The following is a 23,013-nucleotide window of genomic DNA, read 5'->3' as shown; positions in this document are numbered from 1 at the left end:
TTTAACATTCATATAAATAAGCCCTCTGATCCCCTTAGCAAATCATTTATGCAAATTGTGGATGCACTGGGATTCCAGCAATGCATTCAGGACGCGATGCACATTAGTGGAAATACCCTGGATTTGGTTCTTGCACGTGGTTTGCTTTCTTGAATATCGACCTCTTGTCTCTTGCATCTATGGTCTTAGACCACTCACATCAGGTTTACAGTTACCCTGCCGCGTTTAGTGGAACAACAACCTTGTCTACTACTGCAGCATTGTATGAAACCCTCAACTATGACTGAACTCGAGGCTAGACTGCCAGATATTTTAACTTCAAGTTTGGAGAACACTAAATCAGTGGACAGCCTTGTGGATAGTTTAAATTCAGCACTTAAAACTACACTTGATAAGACTGCGCCTTCTCTTTTAAGGCTACGCCCTCCCAAGGCACAGTCACCTTGGTTCAATGGTTACTTGTGTGACCTCAGGCAGAAAACTAGAGGTTTGGAACAGAAAAGGGGTAGTTCCAAATTAGAGGTGTTCCGCCTAGTATGGCGGGATGCTGTTTTAGATTATAAGCATGCACTACTGGCCACAAAGCAGACCCATTACTCTGATTTGATCAGTAAAAACAAACATAACTCAAAGTTCTTGTTTGACACAGTAGCATTTCTCATTCACAGGCAGCCACCTGTTAGTCGTTCTCCCTTTTCAGTGCAGGACTTCTTGGATTATTCTGAGAAGAAAATAGAAGATACTAGGCTGACCATATCTCAGCACGCCTTGGCCCAGCCATTAAAACCTGCTATGGAGGTGGGTGCTACCACTGAGGTGTTACCTAGATTTATTGAGGAAACTCGTGGCGTCTGCAAAACGCACAACCTGTTTCTTTGATCCTATACCAATAAAACTGTTTAAGGACCTGTGGCCCACTCTTGGGCCAACTATGCTGGAAATTATCAATCTGTCATTAACCTCTGGCTCTGTTCCGAAATGTTTTAAATCTGCAGTGATTAAACCATCACTTAAGAAATCAAATCTTGACCCGAGTGTATTATAAACGTATAGGCCGATATCAAATCTATCATTCTGTTCCAACATTTTAGAAAAGGTGGTTTCACGGCAGCTCGTAGACCACCTCACTGAGAATGATCTTTTTAAGCCGTTGCAGTCTGCTTTTAGGAAATATTACTCCACAGAGACAGCACTCACTAAAGTAGTGAATGATCTTCTGTGAGCAATGGACTCAGACACCACGGTTTTGGTGTTGTTAGATATTAGTGCTGCGTTTGATACCGTGGATCATCATATTTTGCTCAATAGGTTGGAGAATCTTTTTGGGATTACTGGAAGTGCCCTTGCATGGTTGATGTCATACCTGTCCAGTCGTTCTCAATGTGTTTTGTATAATACCACTACCTCTAACCTTAGTGACATGAGATTCGGGGTTCCACAGGGATCCGTTTTAGACCCCTTGCTTTTCTCCCTGTATGTAGCACCCCTTGGGCATATACTGCGGTGTTTTGGGATTACCTTTCATTGTTATGCTGATGATACTCAGTTGTACATGCCGCTAACTGCGGGAAATCTTATTCCCATAAAATCCCTGGAGGACTGTCTTCTATCAGTGAGAAGCTGGATGTCTAGTAACTTCCTACTTTTAAACTCTGATAAGACTGAAATGATGGTTCTTGGTCCAGCAAGACATTGGCATCAATTTGACCAGCTGGCGCTCAGCCTGGGTTCGTGTGTCATACATCACACTGAGAAAGTGAGGAACCTTTGGGTAATTTTTGATCCCACATTGTCCTTTGACCTCCACATCAGGGATGTTACTAGGACTGCTTTTTTCCATCTGCGAAATATAGCGAGGATCCGCCCCATCCTGTCTATGGCTGATGCTGAGACCCTGATTCATGCTTTTGTTTCTTCGAGACTGGATTATTGTAATGTCCTATTTTCAGGGTACTGCAGTTCAGCATTAGGGGTCTTCAGCTGGTTCAGAATGCTGCTGCCAGACTTTTGACACAAAGCAGAAGGTTTGAACATATCACACCCATTTTGGCATCTTTACACTAGCTTCCCGTCTCTGTGAGAGCAGATATTAAGATTTCATTATTGACTTATAAAGTTGTTCATGAACTGGCGCCGTCTTATCTGGCTGATCTGGTGGAACCCTATGTGCTGGTCCGGGCTTTGCTGTCGCAGGAAGGCGGGTCTTCTCTGTGTTCCCAGGGTGAAGAAGAAGTCAACGGGTCAAAGAACCTTTTCTTATCATGCACCCACTCTGTGGAACAGTCTTCTTGCGACCGTGAGGCAGTTGGAGTCTGTGGACATTTTTAAGTCAAGACTTAAAACCTATTTTTATTCTCTTTATTATGAATAGCTTTTATTATTTTTTATCTGTTTTCTTCTTTTACTTCTGTTTTTAATTATGTATTTGAATCTTTTAATTTTATTTTTTTTATGTTGAACTGTTCTGTGTGAGGCGCCTTGAGATGGCTTTTGTTGTGATTTGGAGCTTTATAAGCTGATTAAATTGAACTGAAATTGATAATGAAATGTTCTGTAGCACTAAATTAAAATTTACTCCTACCACTTGAAGCAATCCAAAACTGTAAATTTATTATTTTTAATTAAATGCTTTTTCAAGAAGGGTCTCAAATTTTACTGTAATAAAGAATAAAATATTGTTATGGAACTATATTTTGTAACTATTAATTAGTTATTATTTCACTTCATGTGTTCTGTTTTAGAGATTGTGTTATTTATGTTCTCAACCATATTTTTGTACAAAACAAAACAAAAACAATAACCCATATTAGTTGGAGCCAGTGTTTTTTTTTTTAGCTCAGTAAAGCCCAAACATGACTGCGCCCCTCCGGGTGTATTATTCATTATATATTATATTTTCTGGTAAGTCATGCAATTTCATTTTCCACGACTTCATCTTCTTACTTTCTCCATTACTTTAGTACATCAGTAAATATTTCCTAACATCTGGTCTCCTGACTGCTATAGATTTATTTAGATGACCACACGGCATAGATGGGTAACTTATTGCGAAGTTTTACAAATATACCTGGGTGCATCCCTATCGTTTGTCCAGTTGTCTCTTTTATGCCAACTGTCGTACAGAGACACTCCCTCTTCTCCGTCTTCTGGACTAGCAATCTACATACAGGGAGAAACGATTATTGATCAATATCACAGTTTGACCTTCATCCTCAGTTTGTGTGCTGGTTACCTGCTTGGTGAGTTCGTACACCAGAGTGTGCAATGATGGCGTGCAGTCAACCCTCAGAGTGTACATACCTTCAGTTCAAAGAGACATTTGAAAACGTCACCACTGGAACAACAAAAACCTGCAGCCTGACGGCCCTTCAGGCATGCTCACCCTCGATGGCAGAGTCTGCGTTGATGTAGGCGACAGCTCTTTCCTGCAGCAGCCGGGCGTTATCCTGTCGGGGTCAGAAGGGTTAAATGTGGACGCTGTACGTGTGGGCGAGCTGTTGAGTTGGTGTAAGCAGTACCTCCACCCATTCAGTTGATCCAAGCAGTCCAAATTCCTCTGCATCCCAGCTGGCAAACACAAGTGTCCTCCTTGGCCTCCATCCTGCCCAGTGTGGTTGACATGGAAATTAAAGTGAAGAAAGAAATGAAGAGAAAGTGGAAAACTCTCATGGCAAAAACTAACCTTTACCGAGCAGCCGGCCGGCACTTCGGACTGCTTCATGCACCACTGCTGCACCAGACGTGGGATCAATTGCTCCAAAAACCCAGGCGTCCCGGTGCCCTCCCAGAATCACGTACCGGTCTACAAAGACATTCAGAACCATTATCACATTGTTGACAGAGAGAAATGATTCCTTTCTCAGTTCCGATAATGAATCACTTCAACCACAGTGGTTTTGTTTCTGCTGTTTGTTAGCAGGCGTATGTAAAAGGATCTGGACCAGGCTTTAAGAAACATTTTGTTGTCACTAGATGTCAGTAAAGGAAGTACATATGAGTACAACTTTGCTGAAGGACCATTTACTCCTTTACCTTCAGGATCATACTTTTTTAATTTAAAGAAAAAAAATTAAATCAGGCATCATTAATGTATTAATATCTAAGACCATTTAGGATTTGTTACCAGTCTGGATAATGATCTGGATAATGGATCAATCTTTGTCAGTCAATAAAGGATACGATCCTACATAATGCTCTCAAATATGAAATATCTTTTTTGAGAGAGTCATACATTTTTGAAAATTCATTCAATCTTAAATATGGGGATTTTTCCAAGATTTTTCCTGTGTTTGGCCTTTGACCTGTGACCTTGAAAATGAAATCACTTCTTGCCTATCAGGATATGAATCTTCAGTAAAAATTTCATAATGATATATAAAAAATTGTGGGCTCCAGGCTGTTCACAAACAAACAAACGGGCGAAAACATAACCTCTTCCAACTTCAATGGCGAAAGATAAGCATACATTATGCAGTAATCTCACTATAATGATCATAGCATATGTATGGTGCAACACACAAACACCTAACAAAAAGAGTAAGAGTGAAAGTAATTATTTGTATTGACGGTAATCATTACACTTAGTTTGTGCGATTGGTGTAATTCTGAAATGTTTATTGTAGTATTTTTCTTAAAACACGTGAATTAAGGCTAAAAGTCTATACAACAAATGCACTGTTCCATTTCAACTCCATTATGGTGGTGCACAGAGACAAAATTACAAAAACTATCACTGTCCAAATACTTATGGGCCTGTCTGTATGTGGCACATGAGGATCATCCGGGGACAAGTGTGGGATTATTGTGTGTTCAGATTTTCATGAACTTGTTTGGCCTTTCATTTAGCACACTAATGTTTGACCTGCCTGGCTCCACAGCTCCTCTGATCTTGCCGATGACGTTGTAGATCCTGGTGACCTGGTTGTCAGTGTGGATGTTCATACGTACCTTCCTGAGGAGGACAAGATGGACAGAGTCAGACATGCAGTGAGACTTTAAGTGTTTTTGGACTTTTTACAGAAGCTCAAAAAATATTATTATACATTTGTTTGTAATATGACCGAGATGCAGACATACAGAAGAGAAAATGGCAAGAAGGACCAAACAGCACCCCTGAGTCAGGCTCTAAAGTTTAGTTTAAAATAAAGACATCTGGTTTAGAGTCTAAACCAGATGTCTTTATTTTTTTCTTACATGTGTAGTGTAGACAGAAAGGGAATTCCCCACTAGCCAAGCCAGTAGGAACGTTTTTTTATTTTTAATTAATTTGTAACTTTGAACAACATTTCCCCTTCTGGATCATTGGCTTTGCACACTTGTGGACATGTTGCATCTTAGCGGAATTCAATATAGTCCAGGTCCAATTCCAGAGTATTTCACATTCACGTATTACACGGAACATCCTCATGACCGCCGTTAGCAGCTACATGTAATTGCTGTGTTTCGAGTTGTGATGTGATTTCCAACTACTCTGTGTATTCAGGGTTGGGTAGGATTACTTTCAAATGTAATCCAAAAGTAATCAGATTACAAGTAATCCAATGTATGCACATACATACATGTAATCCACATGTATTCTTTCAAGAATACATGTGAATACATACATTCTTTCAAGTAATCCTACCCAAAACATATGTGTATGTAATCGGCATGGAATCACAAAAAAGAACGGAAAAAAAAAGAAGTGAGTTAGGACTACAGTGCACGTACGTCTTCACTAGAATGTCAGTGCAGCAGTAAAGAAGAGATCTCGCCTATTTATGAGAGAAATGGAGCTGTCATGTCACAGTGTTAGTGTTTGTAGAAACTAGGAAAAATTGTGACCTGAGGTACTTACTGGGCCTTGAAGTCACTGATAAATCCTGGGCCAATCCTGTAGGAAACGTTTAATCCTCCTTTCCAGTTGTTGGGTGGGATTGGTCCTCCCATATTCCTGTTGAATTATACTCTAAGCACACACTTCTTAAATGTTGTAAAATTGTAGGGCCCCTTCACACATAGTACAAATCCGGGCAAACTCACGACAGAATAGCTCATATGAGTGAACCACGAAAACACTGAGCCAACAGGCACGCGATAGTGCCGTGCGAGCAGGAATACAGTGCAAGCAGCTGCACCATATCGCGCCAGTGATGTGGAGGAGAATAAAATAAGAACCAGCTGTATAACTAGTGAATATCACTGGGTTGATACAAATAATAAATAAAAGGAGAAGCAAGACAGAACCCCGAGGTTAAATAAAAAATAAATGCCACTCATGGGATTCAAACCTGTAAACTCTGATTACCAGATGGAAACTTGACCACTGCGCTATAATCACTGTCTTTTAACAGGAGCGTGAAATGGCTAAAATCAACAAGCAGATAAACATATTATTTAAAAAAAGAGAAAAAAGCGCTGTGATAACTGACCAAACGGCGTTTGTTACAGCGTATTTCTGCTGATACATGCCTGAAAGTGGTGTATTTGTCACACTGTTGGCTTGTCCTGTGGCGCATGGCTCACAGCCCTCATGGCCCAACACGTGATAGACGTGACATTCAGATTGCCTGCTGCGTGTCTACATGAACTGGCGGTCCGTTTCTCCAGCTCGTCGCAAAAGCGATATATGTTTTTATGTACAGTGGCTTGAAAAAGTATTCAGCCCCTTCGTATTTCACGCATTGTAATTTATGGCTTTTCAAATACAAAGAGTAAATCAGGCTTCTCAGTATAAAAATTTCTAAAATTATCTTCGTTAGACTCAAACTGAAAACAAATCTCTACAACTTGATATAAAGTAATTAAAAAATATAAAAGCTAAGATGATGGGTTGCATAAGTAATGGGCCCTTTGGTATAATACCTGTAAATAATCTGTTTTATTGCCAGTTTACTTCAGATGAGTCACGGGATGAATGGCCACACATTTTCTAAGTGCCATGCCAGCGGTGTTGTTAGATGTTCGTGTGTGTTAGTTGGAATTTGGCCGACACCTGCCACGAGAGGGTTCAATGAGCTCTCACAGCGCACACTCTGTCTTTCAGCCACTGGTGTGCACACATAGTTGTAGCAACAGGTGTACGAGGCGTTGGAAGCAGCTATGATTTTACATGTATTGCATACGATTCCTGCTTCATGTGCACTTCATGCGCAATTCGACCACATTCGTTCTATGTGTGAAGGGGCCCCTCAGAAATGTTCTGTTCTTACTGATAAACTCCAGTATCACAGCAGTGATTGTATTTTAGCTTAATAAATGTATATTACTGTCATTACATGTTAGACTGGAGCAAAGATTTTGATTTTGTACTTCAGTAGGTGAATTGCATCGTGGTAACCGATAGGATGAACTGGAATTTTTGGAAGCCCCGCTCCATCCTCAAAGCTGCGGCGGTATGTGTATTCTGAAACACAAGACAGATCCATGTGGAGCAAACACACACACACATATATTTGTCAAACATGTAGCACACACCCACCTTTAGCAGGGTACCCGGGTGTGAGTGGATCTCCTGCTCCATTCAGGCTTAGAACATTTCCTCTCTGAGCGCCTCCACCAGGCAGATTCCACCCATCAGGGTAAGGCTGCACATACAAACATTAGTTTTTCTTATTTTGCATAAACTGGCCCTCCTGAACCTTTACCATCATCACTGCATGCCTAAGTATTTAGTGGAACAGCAGAAAGAACTTGTGACGGAATATTTAGGCTTCCATTAGGTTCTGTTTTAATCAGTATGGTATCTTCTATACAGATGACAAATTTATCTACTAAAAGATCTGTAGCGAATGCCCTTGTCCACTGATGGAAAATCACTATTTTTCAGAGTCTCCCCAGCCTTTGGGGAGATATGTTACCTGGCCCCCTTTCACAAAGTGTCTGAAGAGAACCTAAACTTCCCTTTCCTGGCTGAACTTATGACCGATCAGGACACTACACCAAGAGTCTCAATCTTGGATAAAGGATCAAATAAGATCGAGGGCCATAAACTGTTTTTTATCCAAGTAAACACCGGTTCAAATGGGATTTATTAGACAGTTTAATGAAACCTGTCCAGCGGTATTGTATCACTTCCTGTTCCGGAGCACAGCGGTGTTTTTCTGTATCTGTTAGCTGTTTAATCTGCGCAGTTAGATTGATCTAGTTATCTAGATTACGATTTGTTTCCCAGTGTAATCTTTACGTGCCTTAACTAAAGCACTCCTTCTGCTGAATCACCTCTAAATTATTCACTTTGCGTGTTTTTAGGAATCCGCTAGGTTAGCGTAGCTACTAGCTCTTAGCCGATTTAGCATGGCGGCTTCTCCTGTCTCTCCCACACTTTTCTGCTCTGGGTGTGAAATGTTTAGTTATTCCTCGGCCTCCTTTAGCAGTAATGGTACTTGTAATAAGTGTAGCTTATTCGTAGCTTTGGAGGCCAGGCTGGGCGAACTGGAGACTCGGCTCCGCACCGTGGAAAATTCTACAGCTAGCCAGGCCCCTGTAGTCGGTGCGGACCAAGGTAGCTTAGCCGCCGTTAGTTCCCCCCTGGCAGATCCCAAGCAGGCTGACTGGGTGACTGTGAGGAGGAAGCGTAGTTCTAAACAGAAGCCCCGTGTACACCGCCAACCCGTTCACATTTCTAACCGTTTTTCCCCACTCGACGACACACCCGCCGAGGATCAAACTCTGGTTATTGGCGACTCTATTTTGAGAAATGTGAAGTTAGCGACACCAGCAACCATAGTCAATTGTCTTCCGGGGGCCAGAGCAGGCGACATTGAAGGAAATTTGAAACTGCTGGCTAAGGCTAAGCGTAAATTTGGTAAGATTGTAATTCACGTCGGCAGTAATGACACCCGGTTACGCCAATCGGAGGTCACTAAAATTAACATTAAATCGGTGTGTAACTTTGCAAAAACAATGTCGGACTCTGTAGTTTTCTCTGGGCCCCTCCCCAATCGGACCGGGAGTGACATGTTTAGCCGCCTGTTCTCCTTGAATTGCTGGCTGTCTGAGTGGTGTCCAAAAAATGAGGTGGGCTTCATAGATAATTGGCAAAGCTTCTGGGGAAAACCTGGTCTTGTTAGGAGAGACGGCATCCATCCCACTTTGGATGGAGCAGCTCTCATTTCTAGAAATCTGGCCAATTTTCTTAAATCCTCCAAACCGTGACTATCCAGGGTTGGGACCAGGAAGCAGAGTTGTAGTCTTACACACCTCTCTGCAGCTTCTCTCCCCCTGCCATCCCCTCATTACCCCATCCCCGTAGAGACGGTGCCTGCTCCCAGACCACCAACAACCAGCAAAAATCTATTTAAGCATAAAAATTCAAAAAGAAAAAATAATATAGCACCTTCAACTGCACCACAGACTAAAACAGTTAAATGTGGTCTATTAAACATTAGGTCTCTCTCTTCTAAGTCCCTGTTGGTAAATGATATAATAATTGATCAACATATTGATTTATTCTGCCTAACAGAAACCTGGTTACAGCAGGATGAATATGTTAGTTTAAATGAGTCAACACCCCCGAGTCACACTAACTGTCAGAATGCTCGTAGCACGGGCCGAGGAGGAGGATTAGCAGCAATCTTCCATTCCATCTTATTAATTAATCAAAAACCCAGACAGAGCTTTAATTCATTTGAAAGCTTGTCTCTTAGTCTTGTCCATCCAAATTGGAAGTCCCAAAAACCAGTTTTATTTGTTATTATCTATCGTCCACCTGGTCGTTACTGTGAGTTTCTCTGTGAATTTTCAGACCTTTTGTCTGACTTAGTGCTTAGCTCAGATAAGATAATTATAGTGGGCGATTTTAACATCCACACAGATGCTGAGAATGACAGCCTCAACACTGCATTTAATCTATTATTAGACTCTATTGGCTTTGCTCAAAAAGTAAATGAGTCCACCCACCACTTTAATCATATCTTAGATCTTGTTCTGACTTATGGTATGGAAATAGAAGACTTAACAGTATTCCCTGAAAACTCCCTTCTGTCTGATCATTTCTTAATAACATTTACATTTACTCTGATGGACTACCCAGCAGTGGGGAATAAGTTTCATTACACTAGAAGTCTTTCAGAAAGCGCTGTAACTAGGTTTAAGGATATGATTCCTTCTTTATGTTCTCTAATGCCATATACCAACACAGTGCAGAGTAGCTACCTAAACTCTGTAAGGGAGATAGAGTATCTCATCAGTAGTTTTACATCCTCATTGAAGACAACTTTGGATGCTGTAGCTCCTCTGAAAAAGAGAGCTTTAAATCAGAAGTGCCTGACTCCGTGGTATAACTCACAAACTCGCAGCTTAAAGCAGATAACCCGTAAGTTGGAGAGGAAATGGCGTCTCACTAATTTAGAAGATCTTCACTTAGCCTGGAAAAAGAGTCTGTTGCTCTATAAAAAAACCCTCCGTAAAGCTAGGACATCTTTCTACTCATCACTAATTGAAGAAAATAAGAACAACCCCAGGTTTCTTTTCAGCACTGTAGCCAGGCTGACAAAGAGTCAGAGCTCTATTGAGCTGAGTATTCCATTAACTTTAACTAGTAATGACTTCATGACTTTCTTTGCTAACAAAATTTTAACTATTAGAGAAAAAATTACTCATAACCATCCCAAAGACGTATCGTTATCTTTGGCTGCTTTCAGTGATGCCGGTATTTGGTTAGACTCTTTCTCTCCGATTGTTCTGTCTGAGTTATTTTCATTAGTTACTTCATCCAAACCATCAACATGTTTATTAGACCCCATTCCTACCAGGCTGCTCAAGGAAGCCCTACCATTATTTAATGCTTCGATCTTAAATATGATCAATCTATCTTTGTTAGTTGGCTATGTACCACAGGCTTTTAAGGTGGCAGTAATTAAACCATTACTTAAAAAGCCATCACTTGACCCAGCTATCTTAGCTAATTATAGGCCAATCTCCAACCTTCCTTTTCTCTCAAAAATTCTTGAAAGGGTAGTTGTAAAACAGCTAACTGATCATCTGCAGAGGAATGGTCTATTTGAAGAGTTTCAGTCAGGTTTTAGAATTCATCATAGTACAGAAACAGCATTAGTGAAGGTTACAAATGATCTTCTTATGGCCTCGGACAGTGGACTCGTCTCTGTGCTTGTTCTGTTGGACCTCAGTGCTGCTTTTGATACTGTTGACCATAAAATTTTATTACAGAGATTAGAGCATGCCATAGGTATTAAAGGCACTGCGCTGCGGTGGTTTGAATCATATTTGTCTAATAGATTACAATTTGTTCATGTAAATGGGGAATCTTCTTCACAGACTAAAGTTAATTATGGAGTTCCACAAGGTTCTGTGCTAGGACCAATTTTATTCACTTTATACATGCTTCCCTTAGGCAGTATTATTAGACGGTATTGCTTAAATTTTCATTGTTACGCAGATGATACCCAGCTTTATCTATCCATGAAGCCAGAGGACACACACCAATTAGCTAAACTGCAGGATTGTCTTACAGACATAAAGACATGGATGACCTCTAATTTCCTGCTTTTAAACTCAGATAAAACTGAAGTTATTGTACTTGGCCCCACAAATCTTAGAAACATGGTGTCTAACCAGATCCTTACTCTGGATGGCATTACCCTGACCTCTAGTAATACTGTGAGAAATCTTGGAGTCATTTTTGATCAGGATATGTCATTCAAAGCGCATATTAAAGAAATATGTAGGACTGCTTTTTTGCATTTGCGCAATATCTCTAAAATTAGAAAGGTCTTGTCTCAGAGTGATGCTGAAAAACTAATTCATGCATTTATTTCCTCTAGGCTGGACTATTGTAATTCATTATTATCAGGTTGTCCTGAAAGTTCCCTAAAAAGCCTTCAGTTAATTCAAAATGCTGCAGCTAGAGTACTGACGGGGACTAGAAGGAGAGAGCATATCTCACCCATATTGGCCTCTCTTCATTGGCTTCCTGTTAATTCTAGAATAGAATTTAAAATTCTTCTTCTTACTTATAAGGTTTTGAATAATCAGGTCCCATCTTATCTTAGGGACCTCGTAGTACCATATCACCCCAGTAGAGCGCTTCGCTCTCAGACTGCAGGCTTACTTGTAGTTCCTAGGGTTTGTAAGAGTAGAATGGGAGGCAGAGCCTTCAGCTTTCAGGCTCCTCTCCTGTGGAACCAGCTCCCAATTCAGATCAGGGAGACAGACACCCTCTCTACTTTTAAGATTAGGCTTAAAACTTTCCTTTTTGCTAAAGCTTATAGTTAGGGCTGGATCAGGTGACCCTGAACCATCCCTTAGTTATGCTGCTATAGACGTAGACTGCTGGGGGGTTCCCATGATGCACTGTTTCTTTCTCTTTTTGCTCTGTATGCACCACTCTGCATTTAATCATTAGTGATCGATCTCTGCTCCCCTCCACAGCATGTCTTTTTCCTGGTTCTCTCCCTCAGCCCCAACCAGTCCCAGCAGAAGACTGCCCCTCCCTGAGCCTGGTTCTGCTGGAGGTTTCTTCCTGTTAAAAGGGAGTTTTTCCTTCCCACTGTAGCCAAGTGCTTGCTCACAGGGGGCCGTTTTGACCGTTGGGGTTTTACATAATTATTGTATGGCCTTGCCTTACAATATAAAGCGCCTTGGGGCAACTGTTTGTTGTGATTTGGCGCTATATAAAAAAATTGATTGATTGATTGATTGAACATGGCATTTTCTGCCAAATAACATCTCAAATGTCCCTCCCTTCTGCCAAGCTGATCCATCAGACAGTGATGTCCAGAGATGTCCAAAAATCTAAACCTTTATTTAACCAGGTTAGTCCCATTGAGATTGAGATCTCTTTTACAAGGGAGACCAGGACTGTTTTTAAAGTTTCCAATTCACCTAACCAGCATGTCTTTGGATGTGGGAGGAAGCCAGAGGGAACCCATGCAAACACGGAAGAACATGAAAACTTCACACAGAAAGGCCACAGGTGTGAACTGATCCCATGACCTTCTTGCTCTATGGCAACAGTGCTAAGGGCCCCTTCACACATAACACAATTTAAGCTGACTAGTCCATGAAGGAGGAATTGCATGCCAATTGTGAAAAATCTGAGCTGCCTCCAATGCCTCGTACACGTGTCACTAGTGCCTCCAACACCTCGTACACCTGTTGCTACAACTATCTGTACACACCAGCGACTGAACGACAGAGTGTGCCCTGTGAGAGTGCACTGAATCCCTCTTGCAGCAAATTCCAGGTGACACACTCGAACATCTAACACCGCTTGCTTGGCACTTAGAAAATGTGTGGCCGTTCGTGCTGTTAGCACAAAAACAGTCAGCAGACAATCACTTTTGAGCTGGATGTGAAATTTATCTAAGTGCTCCCACGAGTGTGGCTTGCAAAAAGCAACACATGTGGTGCACTTGCATAAAATGCTGATATGTATGCTGCGCAGACATGATCACCTGGTGGCCGGACAGGCAGGTCTGAGTGCACACAGCTCAGTGAGATGCCTGTGAACGGTTGACCGGAGTCTCACTAACAGCTCACATAACACAGAAGAGAGTGACAAGTTGGATGATTGCACTGGATGGACGGGGTGTGGCCCCCGACAGCCGCAGCTGTTAAGATCTCTGGTTCTGGACATCCCAGCTGGAGAACACATACTGTGTTTGGATGGACATGAACTTACAACTGTGACACGCATGTGTCTGCTTGCTGTCCTTACGTGAACATACATAAAAACATATATTGCTGTTGCAATGGGCTGCAGCAAGCAAGCGCAAGGTGCGCACATTGACAGGCTGCCTGAGGTGATATGAACTGTTAGATCATAACACGCAGCGGGCAATCTGCATGTCACGTCACCCATGTGAACTCTGTTCCACATGACGTGGTGTCTGTCCTGTGGCATGCCGTCCACAAAACACGCGTGTCAGCCTGGACACGCACACGGGGCCGGCTGGACACATCGGACCAGTAGATGTGGACATCATAAGAGTGCCCTGCTTCATTCATGTAATTTCATAACTGTATGTCTGAGACCATGGGTCATCTACAGAGGAACAGACAGATCATATTTGTATTGTCCGCTTGATGAGAAGGATTCAATAAAATGCGGTGTTTTTTTATGGTGTGTAGTTTTATTTTTTAAAATACATCCATCTCCTTGTTGATTTCAGGCATTTTTCTGCACCTTTTACAGGCCAGTGATGGTAGCGCAGTGGTAAAGTTTCTGGTTGGCAATCAGAGCTTTTGTAAATTGCAGGTTCGAATCCCGTGGGTGGCATGTATTTTTTTTCCACAGCAGCTGTGTGATGTGGTACACATGCTTTGGCTGCTCGCACTGTGTTCCCGCTGCGACGGTATGAATGAATGAATGAATGAATGAGTTTATGCGGCACACAATTCAACAAAAACAAAAAAATTCATAATGAAGCAACTTTACAAAAGTCCTGCATGGCCAAAAGGGTGAGGGCAGAAGCAGAGCTTATAAATACCCACCCCTTATACTAAAAAATAACAAACATATACACACAAACAAAATTTCATAAATATGTATCTACATAATCACACACACACACACACACACACACACACACACACACACACACACACACACACACATATATATATATATATATAAATATATATATATATATATATACACGTATACATACAATACCAAAAAAAAACAAAAAACAAAAACGTGCCAACGTAGTCAATGAACTCAAATTTACAAAATATAACCAGACAATACTGGCACACAACACACAAACCCGAAAGTAATAACAAGACCTAAGTCTTCAACTATAGTATGTAATTTTATTATTCTCGTAATGTCTTTTAAAGCCTACTAACATACCAAGTACTTTAATGTTGTCGGGACAGTTGTTCCAGATGTTAACACCTTTGACAGATACACAATGACTTTTTGCAGTAGTTCAGATCCTTGATTTTTCAAACAATAAAATTCCTCTCAAATTATAACTGGAGCCCCTCAGTTTAAAAAGATCCTGGACATGTTGTGGCAGCAGTTTATTTTTAGCTTTATACATAAATTGTATTGTAAAGTAATCAACCAAGTCCCAGAATTTTAGAATATGCAAACAGGCAAACAATGGATTCGTTGGCTCACAATGTGATTTGTTACAAATAATTCTTACAGCTTTCTTTTGCAACAAAAATATTGGATTAGTATTAGTTTTATATGTACGAGATCTATTAGAAAAGTATCCGACCTTATTATTTTTTTCAAAAACCATATGGATTTGAATCACGTGTGATTACATCAGACATGCTTGAACCCTCGTGGGCATGCGAGAGTTTTTTCACGCCTGTCGGTTACGTCATTCGCCTGTGGGCAGTCTTTGAGTGAGGAGTCACCTGCCCTCTCGTCATTTTTTTCATTGTTTAGGAATGGCTCAGAGACTGCTGCTTTGTTTGATCAAAATTTTTTCGAAAGTGTAAGTCACAACTGAGTGGACACCATTCGATAAATTCAGCTGGTTTTCGGTAAAAATTTTAACGGCTGATGAGAGATTTTGGTCTGTAAGTGTCGCTTTAAGGACGGCCCACGGCGCCTGACGGCGATCTGTGCTTCGAGGCGGCAGCGTCTCACCGTTTCAAGTTGAAAACTTCCACATTTCAGGCTCTGTTGACCCAGTAAGTCGTCAGAGAACAGAGAACTTTCAGAAGTAGTCGGCATGAGGAGTTTATTCGGACATTCCATTGTTAACGGACATTTTGTAATGAATGAACGTGCGGGCAGAGTCGCATGTCGGGCCGGACCCGACCGCAGGGGGTCGCGACAGGAAAAACACCTCCATTGGAAACCTTAACGGGCAAGTTGGAACATGCCCAAGCTGTTAAACAATTTCTCAGTTACTCACTTGTTGAAAGCCATCAAAAGCCGCTTGAATTTTACAAATGGTTTTCAACACGGAGGTGTTTTTCCTGTCGCGGCGCACACAGATTTGCTGAGTCGTCATGGAAACGACTCGGCGAATTTGCGCGCACGTCTTTCATTAAAAAATGTCCTTAAACAGTGGAATGTCCGCATAAAGTCCTCATGCCGGCCTCTTCTGAATCTTCTCTGTTCTCTCACGACGTCCTGGGTGAATTAAGCCTTAAATTAGGATGTTTTCAGCTCGAAACAGGCCGACGACGGCGCCTGGAAGCACTGCAGGACGTCCTGCTCTGTGGGAAGTCCTTACACTGACAGAAACACCCCATAATCTCTCATCAGCCGTTAAACTTTTCACCGAAAACCAGCTTAATTTCTCGAATAGTGTCCACTCGGATATTCCTCACAGGTCCAGAAAAAATTTTGATAAAGCAACGCGCGCCGTCTGGAGCAGCGTGTGAAACAAAGGAATTCAGCCAAGAGGGCGGGACCACATCTCACTCAAGGCCTGACCACAGGGAAATGACGTCACCGACACGCGTAAAAAAAACTCACGCATGCGCACGAGGGTTCAAGCATGATTGGTGTAATCACACGTCATTCAAAGCCATATAGTTAAAAAAAAAATAAAAGGGTCGGTTTATTATCTAAGAGACCTCGTATTTCCCCATACCTCAATACAGTAGGTCATGTATGGAATGAGCAATGAGTGATATAAAATAGTTAATGAGTGTTGGGAAATTAAATCTTGTGCTTTATGCAGAATTGCAATGGCTTTTGACATTTTGGATTTAACAAAATTAATACGCATTTTCCAGCTCAGTTTATCATCAATAACAACACCAAGAAATTTTGTATCAGTTACAGTTTCAATTTCAATATCATTTAATAATAAATTTCTGCAGGAAATCCTGGACTTGTTTCCAAATATAATACACTTTGTCTTACCAAAGTGGAGCGATAATTTGTTTGAATCAAACCATTGTTTAAACTTCTGTAGTTCCTTCTCCATCATGTCCAAAGCCTGTCCCAAGTGATCCCCACTACAAAACATAGTTGTATCATCAGCAAACAAAATACAACTGACGGACTTGGAAACCAAACATATGTCATTAATATACAGAAGAAACAACAACGGCCCCAGAACTGAACCTTGGGGCACCCCACAAGTAATTTTCATGAGTTCAGATTTTGCTCCACCAATATGTACACACTGATATCTATTGTATAAATAGCTAACTATCCAATCATATGCCAATCCCCTGATACCATACGTAGTTTGTCCAATAGCACAGTGTGGTCTATAGTATCAAATGCTTTCTGTAGATCAAAAAACCCCCAACAGTATATTGCTTATTTTCAATTGCATTTGTAATCTGTTCAACAAAATCAATTACAGCCAGTGAAGTAGTGCGATTTTTTTCTAAAACCATATTGCTGTTCACTAAGTATGTGATGTTTAGTTATGAAATCATATAAGCTCTTTAAAAATACCTTTTCCAAAACTTTGGAAAATTGTGGCAGGAGTGAGATTGGTCTATAATTTGAGAAGACATATCAAAGACAGCGGTATCACTTTAGCAAATTTCATTCTGAAAGGAAATTTCCCAGTCATTAGTGACAGGTTACAAATATACTTAAAGGGTCTAACAATACAATCAATAATATTTTTAATCAAAGACATATCAAAACTATCACTATCATTTGATCTTTTCCCCTTGAAGTTACGAACACTCAATTATTTCATATTCATCAGTTTCTTTAATGAACATTGAATCCTGAATTTTATTAATTGTTTTACAGTAATCCAAAGAACGCAGTCCAGAAGACACAATCGAATCAGCTAAATTTTTACCCACATTTACAAAGTAATCATTAAAATTATCTGCTATAGCTTTATTTTCCTTAACAACTGTACCAGTACTTGAGTAAAAAAGGGCAGGATATTCTTTAACACCTTTTCTTTTATTTATGTCTTCATTTAAAATCTTCCAAGTACCCTTAATGTTTTTTTGTTTTTTTTCCAATAAATCACTATAATACTGCCTTTTACAAGATCGCATAGTATTAGTTAGCTTATTTTTATATGTCTTATATCTTTTCTTAGCATCAAATGTTCTTAGTTTTAAGAATTGCTTGTACAGAAAATTTTTCTTTTTACATGCATTTTGCAGTCCCTTAGTAATCCACGGTTTGTCAACATTATGCTTATTTCCAACATTTGATACCAAAGGGCAATGTTTATCATATAAATTAGAGATAATAGAAATTAATGACTCATAGGATTGATCAATATCCTCAATGTAAATGTCACTCCAGTTTTGATACCTTAAGTCCATTCTAAGATTTTCCAAAGTCTCCTCTGTTATTTTCCTCTTGAAATTTGTACTTTCAGTATGGTCAATTTTGTCAATTAAAGAATTCAAAACTACAAAAACTGGCAAATGATCACTGATATCATTAATAAGTAATCCCCCCTCTAAATTCCCCACGGTAACATTTGTAAGTATATTATCAATAAGTGTCGCTGTGTTCGCAGTTATCCTAGTTGGATGAGTAATTACTGGATACATTCCCAAACAAAACAGAATTTATAAATTCAGTTATATGTATCTGACTGTGAGGATTTAAGAAGTCAATGTTGAAGTCTCCACAAACAAATACAGACTTATTTTTAATAGTGTTATACATCTCAATCAACTTTCCCACAAAAATTTTATGTTTGATCCTGGTGCTCTGTAAACACAACTTACAATTATATTTTTTGATTTTTCGCATTTAATTTCCACAGTGACACATTCCATGACGTTTTTCAAACAGAAACACATGTTTTGAATTTCACAGTGATAAGCAGAATTAATATGAAGTGCGACACCACCACCCCGTTTGTTCATCCTATTTATTGGGAAGAAATCATAACCCTCAAACTGGATGGTATCATGCACGAGTGTGCATGACACCGTCGCAGCGGGATCATTCACGTCTGCCTGTCAGCTCAATGTTTTTGTGCTTGCCGTGATTCGCCCTGATTTGTACTTATTCGTACTATGTGTGAAGGGGCCCTAACCACTAATCCACCGTGCTGATACTGATGTAATCACAGTTCCCCCCAAAGGCCATGTTGGGAACTATACTAAAAACTTGTAAACAAAAGAAATGAGTAGTTATTCAAAATAAAGAATTATTTGTGCCAAGAGTATTATTATTTGCTTCCCATATTAGTTCTGGACATGTTTTACTCCCTGTAATTTTAGTGTATTCTTTTTGCATAATGTGTTATCAGTGTTATCTGTTTATTATTCATAAGTATATCAAATACTTTGTAGTGTACAGACTGCTTTCAGTACTTTCTGTTTCTTCCTATGGTGTGTTTAGTTAGAAGATAATTTTCAGTTAGACGTATGATACAGTTCTTTTCCTACAAATGCATTCTTAAAGCAACCTGGTGCTTGGTGGGCAGAGTGTATGTTCATGTGCCAGTGCCTCTTTAAAAGGACACTGAAACAAAGGACCAGGCTCTTACCCTGGCTCACTTATTTCCTCTCTTACACTTCTTGCGTTTTCTCATGCTTGCAATCTTAGATTTTTCTCTTTTGTTCTTATTTTTGAGCTTAGCTCCCTGTTCTCCTCTCTGTGGCTTCTACTTTATAATTTCTAGTCTCTCATTCTCTTTCCCCCTTTCCCTTTGTGTTTCTCAGTCTCATCTCACCCCAGACATAAACCTATGAGTCATTATCCATATTCACAAAGTCTGTCACATGCGTTAATTACCTGTAAATATGTAAATAAATGTTAAAGTTACACCAGCTGTGTCCAGTTGAAGACAGATGTTTAATCAATCACATTCACAATTTGTTTTGGATCAATTTTGATATTATTTTCCTGCTTTTTTTGGCAGGTGGTGCCTCAGATTTAATTAAATATTGAAATACACTACATGTCTTATGGATTTTCATGGACAATATAAGATAATCCTCTATTGTTCCACAGTGGGGAAATTTGCATTGTTGCAGTAGCAAAGTGACAGCAGAATATAGGAAAAAAAACAAAAAAACTGAGAACAGCAAATACTAAAAAAAAAAACATAAATAAAAAGTTGCGTACCACACTTCAGGCACATGCAAGATACACTTATGACACAATTATATTGCATATACAAGAAACACAGGTATGGCACTTATGAGTGCAGTCATTAAACACTGTCATTTAAAGTCATTATACCCTAAAGTGCAGTCAGTAAAGCAGTTCAAATGTGCTTTGTAGTTTAGTGGGATGGTGCTGATTGTGCAGTCTGACAGCAGCAAGAAGAAAGGACAGACGGTGCGTCTCCTTCTCACACACACACACACACACACACACACACACACACACACACACACACACACACACACACACACACACACACACACACACACACACACACACACACACACACACACACACACACACACACACACACACACACATACAGGAGGCAGCACCCTATCACTGTGCTGTCAGATTACCCTGTGTTGGGTGGTGCACATTCCTCAACATGGATGGTAGTTTAGGTCTTCTCTCCCACCACCTCCACTGGATCAAACTGGCACCCCGGGGCAGCCTTGGCCTTCATAATCAGTTTGTCCAGTTTTTCTTCTGTCCACAGCAGAAATTCTGCTGCCCCAGCAAACTACACTGTAGAAAATGGCTGATGCCACCACAGTACTGTAAAATGCCTTCAGGAGTGCCCCGTGTACTCCAAAAGACCTGCATCTACTTACTTACACAGTACACTTTGCAGATTAATATGGACTCTGCAGTGAGTACATATCGTCCCACGCAAAAACGTGTTAAATCAAGTTGATGAACGTGTGTTACCCTGCCTGCCGGTGAAGCATGGTTTTGTTTTCACTGGCGTGTGTGTGTACACTCAAAAAATGGCTCTTTCGATGAACTCAATTCAATTATGTGCAGGATTTCCATCTAATTAATATATGCAGCCCCAACTCAAATAAAACACATCCATGCAAGATGATGTAATTTAATTTAGTTGGGACTACATATATTAGATGGAATCCAATCCAATGACTCAGTTTTTTGAGTGTATCACACAAACAAATAACTCATTGGATGAACTCAGTTTAATTATGGCCCGGGTTTCCATCTAATAAATATATGTAGTCCCAACTAAATTAAATGAACCCTCTGGGGTCCGAGGGCATTTTTTGGACAGTTCACTTGCCTGGCATAAATGTTTTGTTATTGCTGTTAACAGCTCTCCCTGCATCCCACAATCAAGTTTTATGTCTCTTTTTTCAGGACAACCTGTACTTTCAAAATATATATGCTATAGTTGTGTTTTATAAGTGTAATAAAGGTTTACAATCAGAAATAAGAAAGGAAAAAGTAAAGTGGAAAATAATTTTCCACACACATTTATTCAAAACACACAGCAAACTATAATAAACAACTGTTTTGACACTTTATAAAGGTAATTTGGGCTCTTGTGTGAAAGACTGTACAACAAAAAGGTTCAAACAATAAACACAAATGCACATTTTGAACAATATATCCAAAATGGTCTATGCGTTTTGTTTGTCTTCATCTCAAAGCAATTTCTGTCTGCTATTACACAAAGGTCACATCACAAACTTCTACTATGAAGTTGGCTGTGCGTTTGTTCTCTCCTGCTCTGAAAGCAACATTCACACTTCGAGGCTCATTCAGTTTGAGGGGCGGCCCCTCCCCCCTCGCTCCATTGATATGGTAAACAGTGCTTTACGCCGGAGTGAGAGAGCTTGCCACAGGCTTATCCAGTAACATTCACAGGAAAACTGGTCGAGCAATCCTGATACTTACACACTGTTTGAGCATGTGAGATTGTATGTATCCATCTGCTCACTTTCGCTGTGCATAATGGCACAGGGCGCATTGGAGCAGCCAGGGGGCTATTCAAACGGGCCAACTAGTAACACATCACTCCTAAAAACAATCTTTGGTGTGTCACGTGAGGTGAATCTGCCCTACAATTGGATTTTGGAAAGCCATGTAACGGTGAACCAATTCCGGACACTCACATTGCTCACATTATCACACAGCTTCTATGAGGAGTACAAAGGTGGTGGACAGTGGCTCGAAAGTCCGCGGAGTTAACTTTTCAGCAAAAAAAAAGTAAGTTTCTATCTCATATCATTAAAAAGTTATTTCTAACTTAGTAAAGCTTGGTCTCAGCCGTCGTATACGATGGCGTCGGCCCCACAGGGTTAAATTATCTTGCATGCATGTGCTTTATTTGAGTTGGGGCTACATATATTTATTAGATGGAAATCCTGCTCATAACTGAATTGAGTTCATCCAATGCATCAGTTTTTTGCGTGTATGTGTGTGTATTTAGACAAGATAACTCAAAAACAGCTGGAGAGATTTCCTTCAGACCTGGTGGGAATATTATGTGGATCTCTTACGTGGTGATTAGATTTGAAATAGCTTAGTCAATGGTCAAGGAAAACATTGTCTAAGAAATGTCTTGTTTTTTTGTTGTGAGACCAGATGACTTATTTTTGTGGCATGGATGCCAGTGGGATTCAAACACTGGATTGCTCGGACTCGAGACCAAGACTCTACCAGGTCAGCCAAAGCTATCAGGAACATCTTTTCAATCCAGACTTCACCTTGCGACAGTTGGTATATCTGAAACACCGAGAAACCTACATCTGAAGCATATATTGATCAACAAAATATTTTTGAGTGATTGTTATGAATGCCTTCATACAAGATGACGTAATACAGATGTGGGGAAAAACATAATAATGGATAATAACTCCTTCTTTTGCTTTGCAAGCATCAACAGTTCCTTTTCTCAACTCTAAAGTGATTTATTTTGATGCTTTCTCAAGTGACAGCTCAAACCCTTATTGAAGTTTTTATACTGTGTGTACACTGGAGATAACCCTTAGTTTTAACTTGATTTTACAAGCTTTGAGCTTTACAAAGTTAAAGCGCATCATTGCACAACAGTGGTTTGTGCTGTGGTTTGACAAAAAGGTCCATTCTGAAGGGGGCTAATAATGTTGACCCTGGTAGGTTTTGCTTTTGTAAAATACTTTTATTTCTGTGTGTAAAGAAAAATAATGTAAACATCCAAAATGAAACTTGGATGTTTAGAAATGCCAAGGTGAGAATTCCTTGCTCTGTTTTTT

At 40.2% G+C, this 23,013-nt stretch overlaps 1 protein-coding gene across 1 annotated transcript in view; it reads right to left on the bottom strand.

Annotated features, from left to right (window-relative positions):
* Positions 1-23,013, bottom strand: part of naalad2 (N-acetylated alpha-linked acidic dipeptidase 2) — a 70,010-nt gene that overhangs the window by 13,573 nt on the left and 33,424 nt on the right. The window contains exons 7-15 of the mRNA XM_034167754.1: positions 7,460-7,565; positions 7,291-7,384; positions 5,837-5,932; positions 4,866-4,951; positions 3,683-3,802; positions 3,519-3,601; positions 3,383-3,446; positions 3,233-3,300; positions 3,068-3,159 (exon numbers count right to left, since the gene is read on the bottom strand). Coding sequence (XP_034023645.1) covers positions 3,068-3,159; positions 3,233-3,300; positions 3,383-3,446; positions 3,519-3,601; positions 3,683-3,802; positions 4,866-4,951; positions 5,837-5,932; positions 7,291-7,384; positions 7,460-7,565 — 809 coding nt within the window. The remainder of the gene's footprint in view (positions 1-3,067; positions 3,160-3,232; positions 3,301-3,382; positions 3,447-3,518; positions 3,602-3,682; positions 3,803-4,865; positions 4,952-5,836; positions 5,933-7,290; positions 7,385-7,459; positions 7,566-23,013) is intronic.

The sequence above is a fragment of the Thalassophryne amazonica genome, chromosome 4, assembly GCF_902500255.1.
Source record: "Thalassophryne amazonica chromosome 4, fThaAma1.1, whole genome shotgun sequence".
NCBI classification, from domain to species: Eukaryota; Metazoa; Chordata; class Actinopteri; order Batrachoidiformes; family Batrachoididae; genus Thalassophryne; species Thalassophryne amazonica.
This window is presented reverse-complemented; position numbering and strand designations above follow the sequence as displayed.